The following is a 20,224-nucleotide window of genomic DNA, read 5'->3' as shown; positions in this document are numbered from 1 at the left end:
GATAGATAGATAGATAGATAGATAGATAGATAGATAGATAGATAGATAGATAGATAGATAGATAGATAGATAGATAGATAGATAGAAGATTTACCCTAGTTGACGATGATAGGCCTTTCTAATTGTTTGAAGTAGGAGAAGTTGCACAACCCACAAAAAATTACAAAAATTAAATATACACTGATGATGATTAAGATGAAGACCACCTCAGTCCAGTTGTGACCCCATCGTTTCCCGTCCATCTCCCCCGTTTCGTGACCGGTGAACATGGGTGCCCAGACTGGGCTCTACGTAAAGATGCGCCCGAACGCGATGTCGCCGCGCTGCCGCCGCCGCAGCACCAAAGTCGATGACGCGACATTCGTACGTGCCCTCATCCGAACTTTTCACGCTGGACAGACGCAGCTTGTGGGAAATGTTACTCCCTGCCACTTTCACAACCTGAAAGGAAAACAAATTACACACGTTTTGCGCTGCTCAAAACTTTAGGGCCCGGTCACCAAGCCTTTCACGGGCGTATCGAGGCTGAATCACGGCCAGAAATTTCAGCCCGTGAAGCAGACGCTGTTGGACGCTTTGAGATCGCCATATAGACGAGATACAGCAGTGCTTTACACGCAGTTGGAAATTCACACGCGGTTGGCCGCACGAAAAAGTTTTGTGCTGCTCAAAACTTTAGACCACGTGTTAACCGCGGGCGGCACACGTGGTACACACGAGGTAATGACGCGGAACGACGTGCTCTGGCCGCGGCCAGGGCGTGGTTACACATGGGTAGGACGGTAAATTTCAGCGAGTAATCGTGGGTGGAGCACGGTCATAGCAGGTTCTGCGCCTGTATCGCGGTGTTATTACGTGAAATTAGCGTGTTACGCGTGTGACGGTCAAACGCCTTTCTCCGTGTATATACAGCGCGATTTGCCGAGCACACGTCAGTTGTGCTCGAGACGTCAAGGGGGTGAACATGGATCCCCGTCACCGTAGTGACCTCGTCTTAATCCATTTTTATTTCTTGACATTTCTTTTCATTTCATAACAAGATAATAAAATAAAAATGAAAAACTATAACAATAATAACATATTGGCTTCTTCGGTGCCATAGCTTGAAATCTTGATCTTCACGGGACTGTGTCTTGAGCGGTTATGATTTCTACAGCCCAGTGTTATGCCGAGATTTGCATCCCCTCGCTACTACAACCACTTTTACCTTGTTTTATCTCACTTTTATCTCCCTTTTAGGGAATGTAATGGCGAACATATAACCAAATCTACTTCGTCTTGCATTTGTTGGGAATGTAATACAACATAAACCATTCCGTCTTTGTTTTTGTTGTGAACGTAATCGAACGGTAATGCACACCGTATATAAATCACTTTTGAGAACTGTTATGCACTCTACCGTAAAGCTCATTATGCAGAAATAAGCTTTATGGTAGAGTGCATAACAGTTTCAATACGAGCGATTTGAATAGAAAAAGGCAAAATAAACATGTTACCTGCTCAAAAGTGATTTGTATACGGCGTGCATTACCGTTCGATTACATTCACAACAAATACAAAGACGGAATGGTTTAAGTTGTATTACATTCCCAACAAATGCAAGACAAAGTGGTTTTGGTTATATGTTCGCCATTAAATTCCCTAAAAGTGATATAAAAGTGAGATAAAACAAGGTAAAAGTGGTTGTAGTAGCGAGGGAATGCAAATCTCGGCAAGGATGCATTTCTCCGCATAACGCCGGCTCGGCAGCTTTTATACCCGTGGTCCACACGAGAAAATGACGCGGAAATGACGCGATGAGGAAGCGGAACAGTCGCCGGCGTCTGTTTTGCGGGCATACGACCGATGAACAGCGGGTTGGCCAATTTTGCGCATTTTCCATCGCGGGCAACCACGGGCAAAAAAAAAAACGCAAAATTTTACCCGCGATACAGACGCAAACGGCTGTGTGACCGGGCCCTTACACACACGATTGTAATTGGCAAAAAAGAAAGATCTGTTCAACTCTTTGAATCGCCTGAATAAATTGATATGTGGACTACACTCGTCGGTACGGTTAATTCAACTTCTCCGACTTCTGAATATGCTTCTACTGTAAGGAATTAGGAGTCAGATTTCAGTTTAATAAATGTTAAAACCTTACATATGCCATGTGAGCAGAATAGGTTTAGTGATAATGTTTCTGCCGGACACTTTCACCAACAAAGTGTAGAATATATCTAAAAAAGTATTAACAAAGACTTCTATCTAAAATTTGGCTGATGGCGTGCTTGTAATAAATGAAAGGAGGTTAGCGTTGTGACTTGTACTAGCCTGGCGCCTCCTCCAATAAATTGTTTGGGATTAAAAATGTCACATTTTACATTTTACTTTAACATTTCTTTTTACTTTAAGTGATTAGTTCATTATTATATTTTACCATTTTAATATACCATTTATAGATTAATGATGAACAACAATTTTTTGCTAACATTTTGCTCAAAGAGTGTTTTCTCTGTGAGCAGAGCAATTTAGTGCTAATGTTACTGCCAGCCACTTTTACCAAATCTGTGTAGAATATATCATAAATTAGCTAGCTAATTTGGCTAACGTCGTCCTAATAACAAATGAAAAGGGGTTAACTATGGGAGCAGAACTAGCTTAGCACGAGCACAGAAATGCTATTTTACACTATAAGATTTAAAGTCTTATGTTTTAATGTTGTTTTTATACTGTAAGCAATTAGTTCATTAACCATTAGTGATGTAATTTACAAACAGGGAATTTTAGCTAGCTATATTACCGAATGCCTTGCCAAGAACAAATCAAAGAGGGTCTACTATTTGAGTGGAGCTAGCTTAGTGCTTTTGTTACTGCCAGCCACTTTCACCTCATGAGAGGAAACTATAACGGAAAAAGGAGCTAGCTAACGCTACCATTGAAGCGATGTGAGTTTAACGAGCTTAGCACTAGCTCAAATAAGTTATTTCTAAGTAAAACATTTCCTATGTAATGTGCTTTTTGTATTGTAGGTGAAATGTTTATTAATAATAATATCAGAGCTATAATATTCTGAACATGAATGTTCAGCTAGTCTATCCTGCTAATGCCATGCTAATAAAAAATAACGTTTGCTCTGTGAACATTAATATTACTGCTAGCCTCTTTCTACATCAGAGGAAACTATATCAGGAAAAAGTAACAACAGGAATTTTGAGCGTCCTAATGCGATGAGCGCCGTGCTAATAGCAAATTAAAGGGAGTTTGTTTTGTGAGCTAAACTAGCTTAATGCTAGCTAAGTGTTGGAAGTTGGATCTTAAGTAAGGTCAGGAAAAAATTCAAAACACGTTACAAAGTAGCAAAGACAATTCTTAACTAGCTAAACCGGCTAATGCCATGCTACTTACTAATGAAAGAGGGTCTACTTTGTAAGCTGAGCTTGCTTAGAGATTGTTTTTAGTCAAAATGTTAAACTTGTTCATTTTTTTTCAAAAATAAATGGATTTGAAGGGGCAGTGTGTAATATGTAGTGCCTCCTAGTGGGACAAAAAAAAAAATCACATTTATATTTACATTTCTTTTGCATAGTGGAATCCCTACCCAAGGTCGCCGCCATGTTTGTCTGGCAACTCGTTGCCACGGTGTGCCGTGGTTTTCATTTGCATTACACAATAAAGTATCCTTCTAGTGGTCAAATATCACTCACCAAGGCTTTAAAAAATAGTTTTGTACTCACGCTAATTTTAGTAGCATCTTTCAACGTCATCTCCGGAGGAACAACCTGCACACAAATATTGTCACCGTCACATGGTATCTCAGGAATTTGTTTTGGTTTCTCTATGATCTTATTTGTACCTTAGTAGTTGTTGAAATGTAATTAAAAAGTAATAATTTTTCTGAATCGGTCAATAATAAGTTTAATGTCGCTGTCATGATTACTGATGCGGGGCACCTGAGGCTGCCCCATTGGCACCAACAGCCACGGACCCTAATTGGCTGTTGGAATCTTTTTAAACCCCCGTCTTACTGGAAGAACCCATCAGATTGTCTGCGAACCTATGCTCCCAGCTAGGCAAGCTTTTGTGACTCTCCAACTCTATCCTGCCCTGTTTTCTTACCGACCTCTTTTCTGGACCCGTTTATGTTTTTGCTCCTCCGCCCCGGCCATCGACCTGTTTTTTCTCACTGTCAACGACTACCTTCGCTCGACACGGAAGTGTCACTACCGCGTTCCTGCTATCTGCTACCCCTGACCGACGATCATCGGATTGTGGATGCAAGTCCTGTTCTCCTTCTTAATAAAACTGAGTAAAACGAACGCAATTGGGTCCCGTCTCCGTTCCTGGTCTGTGACAGTCGCATACATTTAATAATAAGGACCGGGTATTTACAGTAAAAAAAGTACATTGATTTATTCGAAATTTTTGTTTAGTCGGAAAACATTAAGCTAGGATAAAAAAAATTACAGGGACAATTTTAATAGTAGTTCAGAACTTGTTTCTTTAAAACAATTCAATTTAAAAAAAACGACAATAACAAGTCCCCAGGTTGTTATTCCTGAACAATTACATGATGTGATCTATATGTATGTTTTCCCCTCATCTCCTATGCATTCCCATATCGCCTTGCGTCTTCCTCGACATTTCCGAGCTCGAGAAAATCCGTGCGGCATTTCTGTGGGGTATTGGCATGAATTATGCAAGATGTAGACATTTTCAAAAGCCATTTATTTTCCCGTGCCAATTAAGTTCTCCCGAGGCGCAGCAGGAGAGTGAAGGTTGCCCCTTCCAACCCGTTTCTCTTCGTTCAAGCGATTGCTGATTAATAATTATATAGCTGTTTCTGTGCCGCGAGGGGATTCATTTGTGGGTTGTCTTATGCGAAGATGGTTGGTTTAGTCCAAGGGTCTGTGACCCAAAATGTTGAGGGATGTGCCCCAAAAAAATGTGCCCATCCTATTTTAGCTCAGTCCTTTCACTCGCCTGGTGTCAGTCCGTCGGCGAACCTCTGTTTCTACAAGGCAAGTACTTTGACTCTGACTCCAGTCAGTCCCGCTTTTTGCACCCGTTTTTCACCCGTCCGTTCCTGATTTCACCGTTTGTCTCCGGCTACGACCTTTTTCTTGACCCCAAACACGTTTTGTTCTCCCGTCCCGGCTTACGACTTGTTTTTGATCCAGACCACGTTTTGCTTTCCCGTTCCTGCTATCGACCTGTTTTTCCCATCTTCGACACCACGATCTCCCGCTCCGGAAGATCCACTTCCGCATTCGGAACATGTTCCGATTCTGTGAGCGGCTTGCTTCCTGCGTCTAGCGAGCAATGGATCGCGGGCGCTGCCTTTCCTCTTTACCTCAGTAAACTTGTGGTTAACGTTACGCATCTGGGTCCTAATTCCGTTCTGGTCGTGACATTATCTGGAGCTGCAAAATATTCAAAGCTTTATATAAGCTATATAATAATTGCACATGCTTTGTGTATCTATTTTAGCCTACTATCAAAATGACGTTTAATGCAGCGTAAAGGTAAGATCAGGTCTAAAAAAATACGAGATTCTGGATGATCGTTCGTAAGCTGAATTTGTTGGTAAGTTGCTTCAGTGCTATATTTTGTATGTTTATGGTTTAAGGCTTGTATAAGTAACCTGTTTTATACTCAAAAATAAACATTTCATAAAATAATATGCTCTAAAAAGATACATATAGTCAAGTTTAACTTACTTTTGGAAGATGCGCTTTAAGAGGTCCTCCTCTGGGGTAAAAAGTGGCCGAAAAAAAGAGTTCCGACCATTTAATCAACCGCATCAAGTTTTCTTATTCCACTTGCGTTTCAAAAGAAACAGCTCGCCTGTTATTTACACTTTACACCAGCCATATTGAATGGAGACATTAAACAATAACAATGTCAAAGTCCTTAGCGCGCTGGAGATGCAGTATAGAATGTTTACACACGAACTAGAAAGAGGAAGCTAATTTCTTCTACAGGGTGGATGGTGGGTGACCTCTCAGAGCGCCACACACCGGTAGTGGCGGAAAGAAGCACTACAGTAATGTCCTGTACTCGGAAAAGGGTGCACACAATACAAAATCTAACTTACAGCAATGTCCGGATATATTTCCACATCCCGAAAAAAATGTTCGTATCTACCGTTTTACGTAGGTCGAATGGTCGTAAGTAGGAGAGCGTCTGTATATGAACGCGAACCTGCCCGAACCCGACCTTGATTTGAGGGATTTAGCCCGAAGTAGATTCGATGTTTTTACTCCAGCGCACTTTGGTTGAAGTACCCAGCTTGGTTTTAATTTGTAGCTCAGTCCCTCAAATAAAGTGTGCACTTTAAAGTGCAGCGCCCAAATGAACATGCCGGCCCCGAAGTGCGCATTTCGGCGAGATGGCACTGATAAGAAAATCATAATCTTTAAATTACAGGATGCAAAATATCCAGCCGAAAAGCAGAAAGAAAACCTGAAAAACTTTTGGTGAGAAGCGGAAATGACATAAGGGCCTTCGAGGTAGAAACTGACTTATTCTCAAAAACTGCTGTGAACATTGACAAACGTCACATCACACAGAGTGACTCAGTTAAAAATTTAGGTGTTATTTTTGACCCCGATCTGTCCTTTCAAACACATGTGAAGAAAATTACTAGAACCGCTTTCTTCCATCTTCGCAACATTGCTAAAATTCGTCCTATGCTGTCTCAGTCAGATGCAGAGATTATAATTCACGCGTTTGTTACCTCCGGTCTCGATTACTGTAATGCACTACTCTCCGGTCTCCTGAAGTCCAGAATCAAGAGTCTCCAGCTGGTACAAAATGCTGCAGCGAGGCTTTTAACTAGGACAAGAAAGTCCGATCACATTACGCCGATTTTGGCTAACCTGCATTGGCTCCCTGTTAGCCTAAGATGTGATTTCAAGGTTCTCTTGGTATTATACAAAATCATACATGGACTTTCAGATTTGATTTCCCCCTATGTTCCGGTCCGAAGCTTTCGTTCTGAAAGCGCTGGCCTACTGGTGATCCCAAGAGCCAAGAAGTGTTCCGCTGGTTCGAGAGTGTTCTTCATTCGGGCCCCGGTGCTGTGGAATGCTCTTCCCCCTAAGGGGCCGGTCACACAGCCGTTTGCGGCTGAATCACGGCTAAAATTTTGCGTTTTTTTTTGCCCGTGGTTGCCCGCGATTTAAAATGCGCAAAATTAGCCAACCCGCTGTTCATCGGTGGTATGCCCGCAAAACAGACGCCGGCGACTGTTCCGCTTCCTCATCGCGTCATTTCTGCGTCATTTTCTCGTGTGGACCACGGGTATAAAAGCTCCCAAGCCGGTGTTGTGCCCAAATCCGACTCCTACGTAACACCCCCACCCCCTCGCGTGAACGCGCATTCTGCTGCGATCGCTTTTGACTTTTTCATCCGCGTTAACAAACGCATTTTGTAGAATACGATCGCACTTTATTGTTTAAATGAACGCGTTATATAGACTAGGATCTCCCAATTGTTATAATTAGCTCGCTTTATTGTTTTAATAAGCGTTTTATATAGAATACGATCGCTTTTGTTGGAAGCGCAGCAGAATGCGCGTTCACGCGAGGGGGGGAGGATTTAGCGTTCGATTACGTTCACAACAAAAACAAAAACGGAATGGTTTAAGTTGGATTACATTCCCAACAAATGCAAGACGAAGTGGTTTTGGTTATATGTTCGCCATTACATTCCCTAAAAGTGAGATAAAACGAGGTAAAAGTGGTTGTAGTAGCGAGGGGATGCAAATCTCGGCAGGGATGCATTTCTCGGATAACACCGGGCTGTAGAAATCATAACCGCTCAAGACACAGTCCCGTGAAGATCAAGATTTCAAGCTATGGCATCATTTTTATTTTATTATCTTGAAAAGAAATGTCAAGAAATAAAAATGGATTAAGACGAGGTCACTACGCTGACGGGGATCCATGTTCACCCCCTTGACGTCTCGAGCACAACTGACGTGTGCTCGGCAAATCGCGCTGTATATAGGCGGAGAAAGGCGTTTGACTGTCACACGCGTAACACGCTAATTTCACGTAATAACACCGCGATACAGGCGCAGAACATGCTATTACCGTGCTCCACCCACGATTACCCGCAGAAATTTCCCGTCCTAACCACGCCCTGGCCGCGGCCAAAGCACGTCGTTCCGCGTCATTTCCGCGTCATTACCTCGTGTTGACCACGTGTGCGGCACGCGGTTTAACACGTGCTCAAACTTTTGAGCAGCTCAAAACTTTTTCGCGCTGCCAACTGCGTGTGAATTTCCGACCGCGAGTAAAGCACTGCTGTATCTCGTCTATATGGCGGTCTCAAAACGTCCAACAGCGCCCAACAGTGTCTGCTTCACGGCCAGAAATTTCTGGCCGTGGTTCAGCCTCGATACGCTCGTGAAAGGCTGTGTACCCGCACTCTGAAGAATTGAGCAGCGCAAAACTTTTTCGCGCTGCCACCCGCGCGCGAATTTCCGACCGCGTGTTAAGCACCGCTGTATCTCGTCTGTATGGCGATCTCAAAGCGTCCAATAGCGTCCGCCTCACAGGCAGAAATTTCTGGCCGTGATTCAGCCGCAAATGTCTGTGTGACCGGCCCCTTAGATCCGATCTGCAACCTCAGTGGAAATGTTTAAATCTAAGCTTAAAACACACTTCTACTCTATAGCATATGAATAACCTACATTTTTTGTTGACAATATCTCTGTACTATTTGTACTTGCAACATCCATTGCAGCCTGGTCATCCTGAAAGGGGGATTACCACATGTGCGGTTCCTTCTCAAGGTTTCTTCATTTTCCTCGTGTTGAGGTTTCTGTGTTTTTCCTTGCCCTCGTGTTGGTTTCAGATCAGGGGATGGTGTAATAATAGTCTGAAATAATAGTCTGTGCAATAACCTGTGCAGCCCTTTGAGACTCTTTGTGATTTAGGGCTATACAAAAAAAAAAAAAAATTGACTTAACTTGAAAGAGGAAGCGGCGCATCTCCGGTTCTTCCCGATTGGTCACTCATGCATTGGTCATTACATTATTGATGATATATGATATAAATGTAAGATTTTTTACAACAAAATTCTCGTTTTCAGAGGTTCTTGTATATAGAGGTATAATTGGACATTGCTATAGAAATCATACTGATGACTACAATTCGACTTGAAATGGTTCTCTGTTGAGATTGTTAACTATACAAATTAAAAGAAAAAAACTCTTACATCATTAGTTATCCCCTCAGGCTTTTTGGGCTTGTTTCTGTCCTCCTTGATGTACCACCACTGGATCTCCAGGGAGGAAGGAGAACCGGCACCTCGAAAAGAACAGGCCATCTCCACATCCTGGCCGCTCTGCGTGGTGATGTCATGCGGGACTTCTGTGAATAGAGCTGCAAAAATAAACAATCAGTGACTAAGATCATCAGTGTTTGATTCAGGAAGGGCTATTTTTCTGTGTCCATTAGTGGTGACCCCAGGTACTAAATCAAAAGCTTTTGCGAAGCCAAGTCCGAGATCGGAGGAGCCTTGATATTGCTTGGATTAACCAACCCGGCAACATCACATCCTCAAATCAGCATCCGTCGTAAGAAGAGAACCGATGTGACGAATTAAGATAACCAAGAGCAAAGATGAGTCTCTGTTGAGTCTAAAGAGACCACTGATGTGTGGGAGAGCTATGAAAATTAGCTAACTCTAGAAGGAAATTCAGGCAAAGACTTGTTTTGTTTTTTAACAACTGCAGCTGGAGAATAAGCGCGGGAGGAGCGGATAATTTACTCGCTCTTGTCTCGCTGGTCACGCTCCTTCTGGCTTTTCCCCCGTATGTCTTTCTGTTTTATTGAAATCAGAAGACATGGAAAAGCACTGGTATGTTGAGACACAAGACAAAAGACCACCCCCTGGAAACATACCAACACCTTTCAACAAAGGCAGGAAAACTAGGAGACGGCCAAAAGGAACATCAAACTGATTAGAAATACACACCTTGAGTAAATACGTTTAAGCCTATTTTACAGTCTCACTCAAAAGCAGTCCAACAATACATAACCTTGAACCAGACACAACCAAACTTTTGCTTTTACAATGTTTCATTCATGTATTCATTCGTTATCTGCATAATTTATCCTCATTAGTGTAGCTGTATCTTCAGGTAGTGGGCAGGGGACACCCTGAACTGGTTGCCAGTCAGTCTCAACGCACTACGCTGTACCAAAAAAAAAATGTAAAGGAAAATTTCAGTGTCTGAAATAACGCCTCCCGAGAAAAGTGCTTTTTTTCCCCACTAGCAGCAGTATGGGATCGTAGATAATGAATCGCGGAAAGTGCAGTTCATTTGAGTCGGAAATTACAGCAAAATAAGAGGCGCAGGTAGTATGCATTTGAATGTAACTTATCGTTAATTAGAGTCTGACATCACGCGGTATTTTGACAGGTCCATTTCGTCTTCACTTTCCTCGCCACACAGGATTAATCAGCTTGTCTCCCAACACCAGCGCCGTGATTGCCGTCCCATTAGGTTGCAATCGAGTCGGTGCTTGCTGCCATCTCATCAAGATTTTTTTTTGTCCGTCTTCCCTTCGCTTGCAATTTATACACTTGTGTTTGTTTGTGTGTGTGTGTGTGTGTGTGTGTGTGTGTGTGTGTGTGTGTGTGTGCAAATATATAAAACTACAGGGAAAAGCTTAACTGTGTTTATACGAGGACTCAACTCCTTGCCCTGAAGAATTCTCATGCCGGCGTGATGAGGGGGCCCTATTGTGGATGAAGAGCCGGAGCTAAGGTGAAGGCTAAGCGGCTAGCGGCGTTATACGTCTTCGGTACTGTCCGAAATCATGGTAAATGTGAACTCTCTACCAAAGAAGACCAACGAACTGACTGTGCTGGTGAAAAACATCAAAGCGTACAGGGAGTGAAGTTGTGTTTTACGGAAACGTGGGTCACGTCTAGCATCCCGGACGCTAACGTGGAGATACCCGGAGATACCCGGAGCTACCCGGCTTCAGCGCTATTAGACAGAGACACAAAAGCGGAGAGGAGGTGGACTCGCTATCTACGTGAACACGAGGTGGTGTAACCCTGGGCACAAAGATTTCTGCTGCAGGGACGTCGAACTTTTTGACTCGCGTCTGGCGTCCATCCATCTATCTATCTATCTATCTATCTATCTATCTATCTATCTATCTATCTATCTATCTAACTCTATATGTAGAATCTCTAAAATCATTCAATTAAATCGAGTGTAAATCGTTATACCGAACGTATGTCTCCGAGTATTTGAACTGACCTTTTTTAACAAGCAAAAGCGGCAAAAGATTGTTTCAGGAAACACCTCATGCATTTTTTAAAGCTGCATTTTTCACAGCGTCCCAATATTGAACTCCGAGAGAGCGAATAGACCGCGAGGGCTTGGTAAAGGGGTTGCTGGCTGGCCACCGAAAAATCATTAAAAATTAAAGAGGGGAGAAAGGAAAGAGAGAGATCATGGAAATGTATACACACTCCAACACATTGACTAATACCCGAGAGCCATCAATCACAATTTGATATTTTTCTCTTCAGGTCAGAGGAAAATCTTAGTGTTATAAAACTACAATTTTTAGACCTTCGGGGAAGCTTTAAAATCAGCTCAATCAACTTTTAAGAGTTGTTGGCTATTTTGAAATAATATCTCACCAAAAATAGTTGTCAGATCCAGAACAGGAGGAGGACCCAGATGCGTAACATTTCTCACAAAAGCTTTATTTCACGGGAAATGGGGCAGTCAAGTTGCCCATTGCTCAGTGCGCTCTCTCTTACTTTGTCAGTCCGTCAACGAACCTCTGCCCCGCAAGACATGGGTTTTGCCTCGGTCCTGTTTACCTGTCGGTATTCCGTGTCTGGTATTGTGCCCGTTCATTTTTGTCATGTTTAATATCGGTTTCCAGTTCGTTCCCGTCTAGTTTGTCCTGTTTATTCTTCTATATCCTGTTTCATTATCTATCCTGTCTGTCCTGTCCGGTATCGACACCATCTGTCCGATATCAACTCGGGCAATTGGTATCGATCTGGTCGGCCTCTGGCTTCCTATCATTTCATGCCAGACTGCTGCCTAATGTGCCTGACTCCCGACTTCACGTAAATAGAAGGCTTGTGTGAGATACGTCACGCGTTTGGGTCCTGATACAGTTTTGGTTCCTGACAAACAGTGTTTTATTAAAATAAATGAATTGTCTTACACCATTTTGGGTCATAACATAATCCACACTTAGCATTCAAAAATACACAGTATTTTGCAACAGATTCAAATCATTTCTTGAAATGAACGAAGAAATCTATCCCTCCAATGAACGGCTTTGATATTTTTTCCACCCCTCTGTGTCAGGACCAGAACGGAAACAGGACCCAAGTGCGTGACGTTTATCAGAAGTTTTATTGGAAGAAAGAGGAAGGGCTGCGCCCACGATCCGGTGTTCGCTGGACGCGGGAAGCTAGTCGCTCTCTGATTCGGACTGGGATCCGAACACAGAAGTGGATCTTCCGTAGCGAGTGATGGCGGTGTCAGGGTCGGAAAAACTGGTCGGTAGCCGGGACTGAGAGAGCAAGGCGTGGTCGGGGTTGGAAACGAGTCGTAAGCCAGAACGGTAGAGTGGACGTAGTTGGGGACAAATAGAGGTGGTAAGCTGGGACGGGAGAACAGACGTGGTCAGGAACAAAACAGGTCGTAGCCGGAGACAGACGGGAGCAAAAATGGGACAGGAGGGAGTCAGAGTCGAAAAAATGCTCACCTAGTATACATTGAGGTTGGCAGACGGACTGACAACAGGGGACGGACAGAACTAGGTTCGAATAGTGACAGGGAGCCAATCAGAACCCGCGGTGGTTGAGCGGGCAAAGCTGAGTCAAATCAGTAATCATGACACGCTGTACACTAATACTAATCACATTCATGAAAATACGGTATGAAAATGTAGACGTCTTACATTTCCCGCGACGATTCTCTTATGAAAACATTTGATCACTCCGGCTTACAGTGACAGGCCTCAGATTGCCGGCAAGCCCCGAAAACACAGCATTACATAGCGATAAATAAAAATAAGTCACGAGGGGATTTGCCAGAAAGTCAATAACGTTCGTTGCATTAGCTTCCCATCCGGCGACAGGGTAAACAGGCAGGGAGCTCCTGGGGGAAATAAGTGGATGCTGAGAGGCCCCCCAACATCTACCCCAACAATTCAAGCTGGAAAGTAAAAATCATGAACTGAGAGGGGCAGAAGATGTTGGCCCTGTTGCTGCAGATCATCCAGACCTGCAGGACGGATTTGTCATCGCCTCGGGGACGGAACGCTCGGAGGTTATTTCCGATGTCTCGCGCTGTGTGAGAACATGTAATAACGCGCCTTGTTGACAACTCCTACTCGGGGTGAAACTCCAGAGAGAGAAATAGTCACGCTGCCATTCTGTGGAAAATTGGATGTAGTCCTGAGTCAAAAGGATATCACCCAGAAAATACTGGTTGAAAAGACAGAGAATGGATGTTAAAAGACACCAACGTTCCGTCCAAAAAGAGCTTTATTCGGTTGAAAAGTGTGTAAGATATAGTTATAAATTTAGACACAGTGAAGGATTTTATACATTTGACTATAAAGGATTTTGTACGATCGAATACAAATTACATTTAATGCAAAAGATATTCACTGGCAGGGCTGTGGTGCAAGGTCAGTGCAACCCAGTGGAGAATATTGTTTACAGGAGTGGCGGAAGCTAACGTAAGACTGATAAGATAATCAGCGCATCCAGGCGCAGAAAAGGCCCTGATGACGAAGGACGGCAGGCATTGTTTTTAAAAATGCTCTGCTCTTATGAGTTTTCCAGACATCGAGGCGGGGTGGTGGAGGGTAAACAGGCAGGGACTCCTTCCTGGCAAGCCCATGGAAGGAGCCCGCACACCAGCGTGCGGAAAGACATGGGCCGAGAGAAGAAAGGCTGAGGACTTCAGAAAAGGCTTACCAGAGACTCCAACGACACTAATTCGACTACTTTGGCTAATTCGGCCATATTCGATGGACTTCACTTAGTTCAATTGCTAATAAAATTAAATCTACCCCCGTGAGGAAATGTCGGTCTCTTGTTCATATTTTCCCAAAAAGAAATGAGCACGCATTGTTAGGAGAATGAAGGTTGTGTTTGGTTAATGGAGTCAGATAACTCATTCGAACAATTTGGTAAACGGTACATTTTAATATTTAATTCCTAAAAACAGTCAACGCGGATGAGAGTGTTAGCCCGTCAACGAACTTCCGCCCCACAAGAGGTGGGTTTCGACTCGGTCCTGTTCCTGTTGGTATTTCCTCTCCGGTATTGTTCCTGTTTATTTTGTCCTGTTTAATTTTGGTTTCCAGTTTTGTTTCTGTCTATTTTTGTCCTGTTTATTATTTTCTCCAGGTTTCGTTCCCGTCTAGTTTGTTCGGTTTATTTTCGATATCCTGTTTCATTACTTGTCCGTTATCGTCCCCATCTGTCCGATATCAACTCGGGCAATTGGTATCGATCTCGTCGGCCTCTGGCTTTGTATCATTTCACGCCAGACTGCTGCCTAACGTGCATGACTCCCCATTTCCCGTAAAATAAAAGGCTTGTGTGAGACCGTCACACGATTGGGTCCTTATCCTGTCCTGGTTCTTGACAATCAATCCATTATCTGCAACGCTTATCCTCAGTAGGATCACAGGGGGTGCTGAAGCCCATCCAAAGACAGACAATTCACTCGCTCATTCTCACCTAAGGACAATTTGGACCAGCCAATTAACCCGACATACATGTTTTTGGAATGTGGGAGGGAACCGGAGTGCCCGGAGGAAACCCACGCAGCCATGGGGAGAACATGCAAACTCCACACTAGGAAGCTGCGGTATCTGGACTTGAACCCTGAACCTCTGCGCCGTGGGGCTGTGCACTAACCACCCATCTGCCGTGTCGCCCTATTTTATCAAAGAATACATATTAAATAATTGCAAATCGTCTGTCAGCTTTCTTTCTTTGTTTATCCCCTGGTTGCTCTGCATCCCAATGTGACGAGCAACACAAAGCCTGTCTTTTGTAACTTATCCTATTTTCAATAAACATGTTCATGTTTTATATTTCGCTGTCTGCTGGGCTTTCGTTAACAAGCAATTTTCCATCATTGACAGATTTTTTTAAGGGTTGAGGCTGCCGTCATTTTGACCGGTTAAAAATTTGACCCGGAACCACAGCATCAGTAATGTCAGAACCAGAACAGGAGAAGGACCCAGACGCGTAACGCATACTCACAAGTTTAATGAGATATTGAGGAAAACAAACACCAGCGATCCGGTACTCGCTGGAAGAGGGAAACAAACCGCTCACGGGATCGGAGCGTGATCGGAATGCACAAGAGGATCTCCCGGTGTGGGAGATAGTAGCGTGGTCAAACGGGCAAAACGTGTCGATAGCCGGAGCAGGAGATCAGAGCGTGGTCAAAAGGTAAAAACGGGTCGATGCCAAAGACAACGGGGAATCAGGAACAGAGCAGTATTTTGTCAGTGTTGCCTATCCTAACAAACTTGTTTTCCTTTCAATTTGATTATTGTACATGTTTATCCTGGAATGCCACAATTTTGAGAAATATGTACTCTATGCTGTAGTCAATGACATCCATCCATCCATGATCTGCACCGCTTATCCTCAGTAGGGTCACGGGGGTGCTGGAGCCCATCCCGGCTAGATTCAGGCAGTGGGCAGGGGACACTCTGAACTGGTTCCCAGTCAGTCAGACAACTCACTCGTTCATTCACACCTAGGGACAATTTGGAGCAGCCAATTAACCTGACATGCATGATTTTGGGAATGTGGGAAGAAACCCACGCAAGCACGGGGAGAAGATGCAAACTCTACACAGAAGGTTTGATCCCATGACCTCAGAACTCTACCGCAGACACGCTAACCATTCAGCCGCTGTGCCGCCCTTGTCAACTACAACAGAGACAAATTGAGATAATTTCGGTTTTCCAGAATTTTGATGAAGTTCAATGAGACATGAATAACCAGCAACCAGTATCCTCGACTTTTTAATTTATCTTATCTATTCCCTGTAATTAATGGTGGACCAATTTATACATCCAATAAGTTGAGTAAGTCAACACAGCCCAGAAGATAATCGGCTGATCTCTGCCTAGTCTAGTCTCTGCCCACCTCTTTGGCCTATTGCTCTCTAGTAGGCACTACTGGACAGGCCCTTCAAAACAAGGACAAACAGGCTCAGAGACAGCTTATTACCCAGGGCCATCACCACCCTAAACAAGCACACAAAACTGTAAAAACATATCTTGCAACTTATTTTTATATATTTTATTTTTTTGTTGATGCTAAATGTTATTGCATAAAACTGTGAAAATATATACTTATTTTTTTCATTCACAAACATTGCACTATTGTTATAACATGGGCCAGTCTCTAAGCACCACTTCAGGGGTGTCAAACAGGCGGCCCGCGGGCAGGATCAGGCCCACTAAGGGGTTGAGTCCAGCCCACGAGCCAATTCTGAGGGAAACCCAAGAGAAAACCGAGCTGCAAGTTGAAATATGTCCACTTAATGTTGCCAAAGCCAGGTGCCTCTCACAAAGACGCAGTAGTTGTAATTTCTCTCTCTCGCTCTCTCTTTCTTCCTCCCTTTTTCTCTCACTGTATCTCTCTCTGTCACTCTCTCTGTCGCTTTTTCTCTTTCTTTGTTTCGCTTTGTCTTTGTCCCTCTGTGTCTTTTTACCTTCTTTTGCTCTCTTTTCCTTTTTTCCTTTTCTCTCTTGCTCTCTCTCTCTCTCTCTCTCTCGCTTTACCCTTTTCTCTCTCTACCCTTTTCTCTTTCTCTCTTTCTCACTTTCAATTTCTCTTTGGATTTCTTTCTTTCTCTCTCTTTATTTCCCCCTCTCTCACTATTTCTCTTTTTATCTCTTTTGTTTTTCATGTTCTCTCTCTTTCTCTCTTTCTCCCTTTCTCTCTTTCCTTGTCCAACACTCTCTCCTTTTCTCACCCTCTCTTTCTCTTATTTCTTTCTCTCTTTTTTTCTTTCTCCTCAATCGACTAGTCCAGCCCCCAAGAGGATGTTTGTTCCATTGTGTGGCCCCTGAGTTAAAATGGGTTTGACACCCCTGCACTACATTGTAAATATGTTTTCTTCTGCTTTTTATCCTGATAGTCATGTGTCTTTATTACCTGTTTACCCTTGGAGTGCCATGTCTAATCTCATTGCATACAATGTTGCACAATGTTGATATCAATGACAATAAAGACAATTCAATTCATTCAAATGCTCACACAGGCACAGGGAGAACGTGCAAACCCCACACAGGCAGGCGGGTAGCTGGAATTGAACCTGGGACTTCAGAACGTGCTAAGAACCCGTCTGCCGTGCCTCTTCACTTAAAATACAATTAAGGCTCAACAGTAGCCCGCCAGCCCAAGGTTGGATATAGAAGTATATTGTTTTTTTAATCAATGTTAAATGGACAGTGTGTATTATTTACCACCCCCTGGTGGTTAAAAAACGTAATTGATTAAAGGAAAAGGAGCATTAGTTTAAATCAAACCTTACACTTCACTTTTCTTGTAGAAAATTAGAAATAAAGGAAAAGGGGAAAGAATAAAGAAAAAGAAGGAGAAAGGAAAAATGAGAAAAACAATTATAGAAATAAAAAACAAAGAAAAATAAAAGAAGCAAGATGGCAGACAATGATGTCAGCTCCCTCCAGGTTATGTCATGAACCGGAACTGGATCAGGACCCAAACGCGTGACGTTTCTCACACAAGCCTTTTATTTTACAGGAAATGGGGAGTCATGCACGTTAGGCAGCAGTCTGGCGTGGAGTGACAGGAGGCCAGAGGCCAGCGAGATCGATACCGATTGTCCGAGCAGATATCGGACGGATGTGGATGATACCGGGCAGGACGGAACAGACAGGATTGATAATAAAAAAGGATATCGAAATTAAACAGGACAAACTAGACGGGAACAAAACTGGAAACCGATATTAACCCGGACAAAATAAACGGGAACAATACTGGACAGGAAATACACGCTTGCATTATAGTTCAAATATTTTTGCTTTGTTTTAATATTGTTTTTTTCACCACCAGGGTGCACTAAATAATACATACTGTCCCTTTAAGCTTGCGAGACTGGACATGACGTCTTTTAACCATGTAAATGTGATGCAAATCGAGGAGTTTACGTGCAAAATGCTGCACTCCCGCATGTGTAAATCAAGCTCAAGTGTCTCTTTGTCTTTTTTGTTCTGGATTGAACAAGCCCCAGCAAAAAAAGCCCGTGTTTGGTCATTCCTTTTTTGCTTATTACTCATATCAATATTCTAGGCGCTGAAAAAAGACCACTATACCTTTAAATCATCCGAATATTTCTAAATTTAGAGGTTGAAAACACCACAACATGGGAGAATTAAAACTTACCATTTCCAGATAAACGATTATCCAGATCGGGGTGCTCTCCAGAGATCACCGCGTTAAGTTGAAGGTAAAGTCCCACGCATTGCAATAATCCCAGGACGCCCTTCATCGCTTACAGATATTTACTAAATGCAAAAAAAACTCTTTAGGTGGGGAGCATTCTGCTCGCTTTCGTCTCGGACATCAAACTGAACAGTGCGTGGAATTGCTGCTGAAGCGACGCGCCACGGGGACTAGTTTGCTGCTTTGCCCGTGACCAGGCATTACGCGGAAGGAGTCACACCGAAGGAGGGTTTGTGGAGCGGCTAGAGTTTACGGTCAATTACGCGGAGGGATTTCAATTTCAAACCCATCGGCGCCGAGTGTTAAATCGTCGAATTATAAACTGTACTTTTGAAGTTATTATTTTGTTTTTGTAACGAACATCTTGCAATTTCTTTACTATTTTTTTAAAAGCCAATTCAATTACCGTAAGTGAATGTGTTGTTGTTGAGTCAAATATCCCAGTCATGAAATTCGTTTTACACGCCATGACGTTGCTAAAATGACCATACCACTTCAAATAGCTTGTACTGAAAAATATAATAATCCTTTCTTCACTTATGTTTACCCACTTAGCAACTTTAAAATAATTGTGACATAGAATTGAAATAACCGGCTATGGGGGTGGTATTAACTCAGGGGGTACGGTATTGGTGTGTGAGTGGGTGTGTGAATGGGTAAGTGTAAAGCGCTTTGGGAGCTCTTCATTGACTTGAAAAGCGCTATAGAAATGCAGACCATTTACCAATAGGACAGGTCCCTATCTGTGTTAACTGGAAGTGCAGTCCCCAGTGTGTATTGTATAACGACTCCCAGTGGTTTTACATTTCTTCATTCCTGTCAATTAGCAATAATAAAAACATGGTCCGTGGGCCCCACCCAGCCCCTTGGATGGTGTTATCCGGCCCGCTCCAAGTAGTCCCAAGTGTCCCAAAAATCAAGTCTCTAAGTAATGTCCATACCTATCAAGCTCCAGGGCTCCGTGCCCTTAAAAACTGTCGTATTTTCCCTTACAAAATACAAAATAATCTTACACCATTTTTTTTCAAACATGTTTATTTATGTAGTTTAACATGTTATATTCTACATGTGTTTTATTATATCATGTATATTGTTAATTAACATTTTGTTGTGAGATACTGAGTTGCTCGACATGAATGAGGTTTATTATAAACAAAATTCAAAAATGAAGTAGCTTGGACGTTCACCGTAGAAGGAAAAAATACATGAAAATATAATTAAGTAGAATAATACATTTTCTTATTCAAATTATGAATTCATTTTCTGTATTAAATTATTGTTGGTAATACACTGATTAAAGGGATAACCACAAACCTGTCTTTTTTCATTTGCTCCTTTTATACTTCCTCTTTTTTCTCAACTTCTTTATACAACATAATAATTCGTAATATAATGCATCAATGCAAGTGAGCCGTTTGAGAGCCTGCTCTCTTTAATGAGTTGAGCTGAAATAGCCGGTTCTCTAAAGAGACGGACTTCACTACACAACTACCACACGGATGCAATGGGAAATCCCCAGGCGGCAGACGCATGCGCACAGTAGCATCAAACCGCTGGCTTCGTTTGCAATGAAAAAAAACAATACCGAGATAAAGGCTACCGCTGCGAACTCGTTTGACTCGATTGATTTGCCATTTGGTGATAGTCGGTGTATACCGGATGGTATACATCATTGACAAATTTACGTTTTTACGTACAGATTTTCTTGTACGTCGTACACGTC

General features: G+C 42.9%; 1 protein-coding gene across 1 annotated transcript; it reads right to left on the bottom strand.

The window, feature by feature from the left end:
• On the bottom strand, positions 1-18,658 carry vstm2lb (V-set and transmembrane domain containing 2 like b). Its single transcript, XM_088337886.1, has 4 exons — positions 18,442-18,658; positions 9,208-9,374; positions 3,717-3,761; positions 1-441 (listed from the first exon to the last, which is right to left on the bottom strand). Exons 1-4 carry the CDS (start codon positions 18,545-18,547, stop codon positions 208-210), a joined length of 552 nt encoding a protein of 183 aa, XP_088194012.1. The 5' UTR covers positions 18,548-18,658; the 3' UTR covers positions 1-207.
• Between the last annotated feature and the right edge of the window lie 1,566 nt (positions 18,659-20,224).

Source organism: Urocampus carinirostris, chromosome 6 (assembly GCF_059441175.1).
Source record: "Urocampus carinirostris isolate Australia breed hairy pipefish chromosome 6, RoL_Ucar_1.0, whole genome shotgun sequence".
NCBI lineage: Eukaryota > Metazoa > Chordata > Actinopteri > Syngnathiformes > Syngnathidae > Urocampus > Urocampus carinirostris.
Note: the sequence above shows the minus strand (reverse complement) of the source record. Positions and strands in the feature narration are given on the sequence as shown.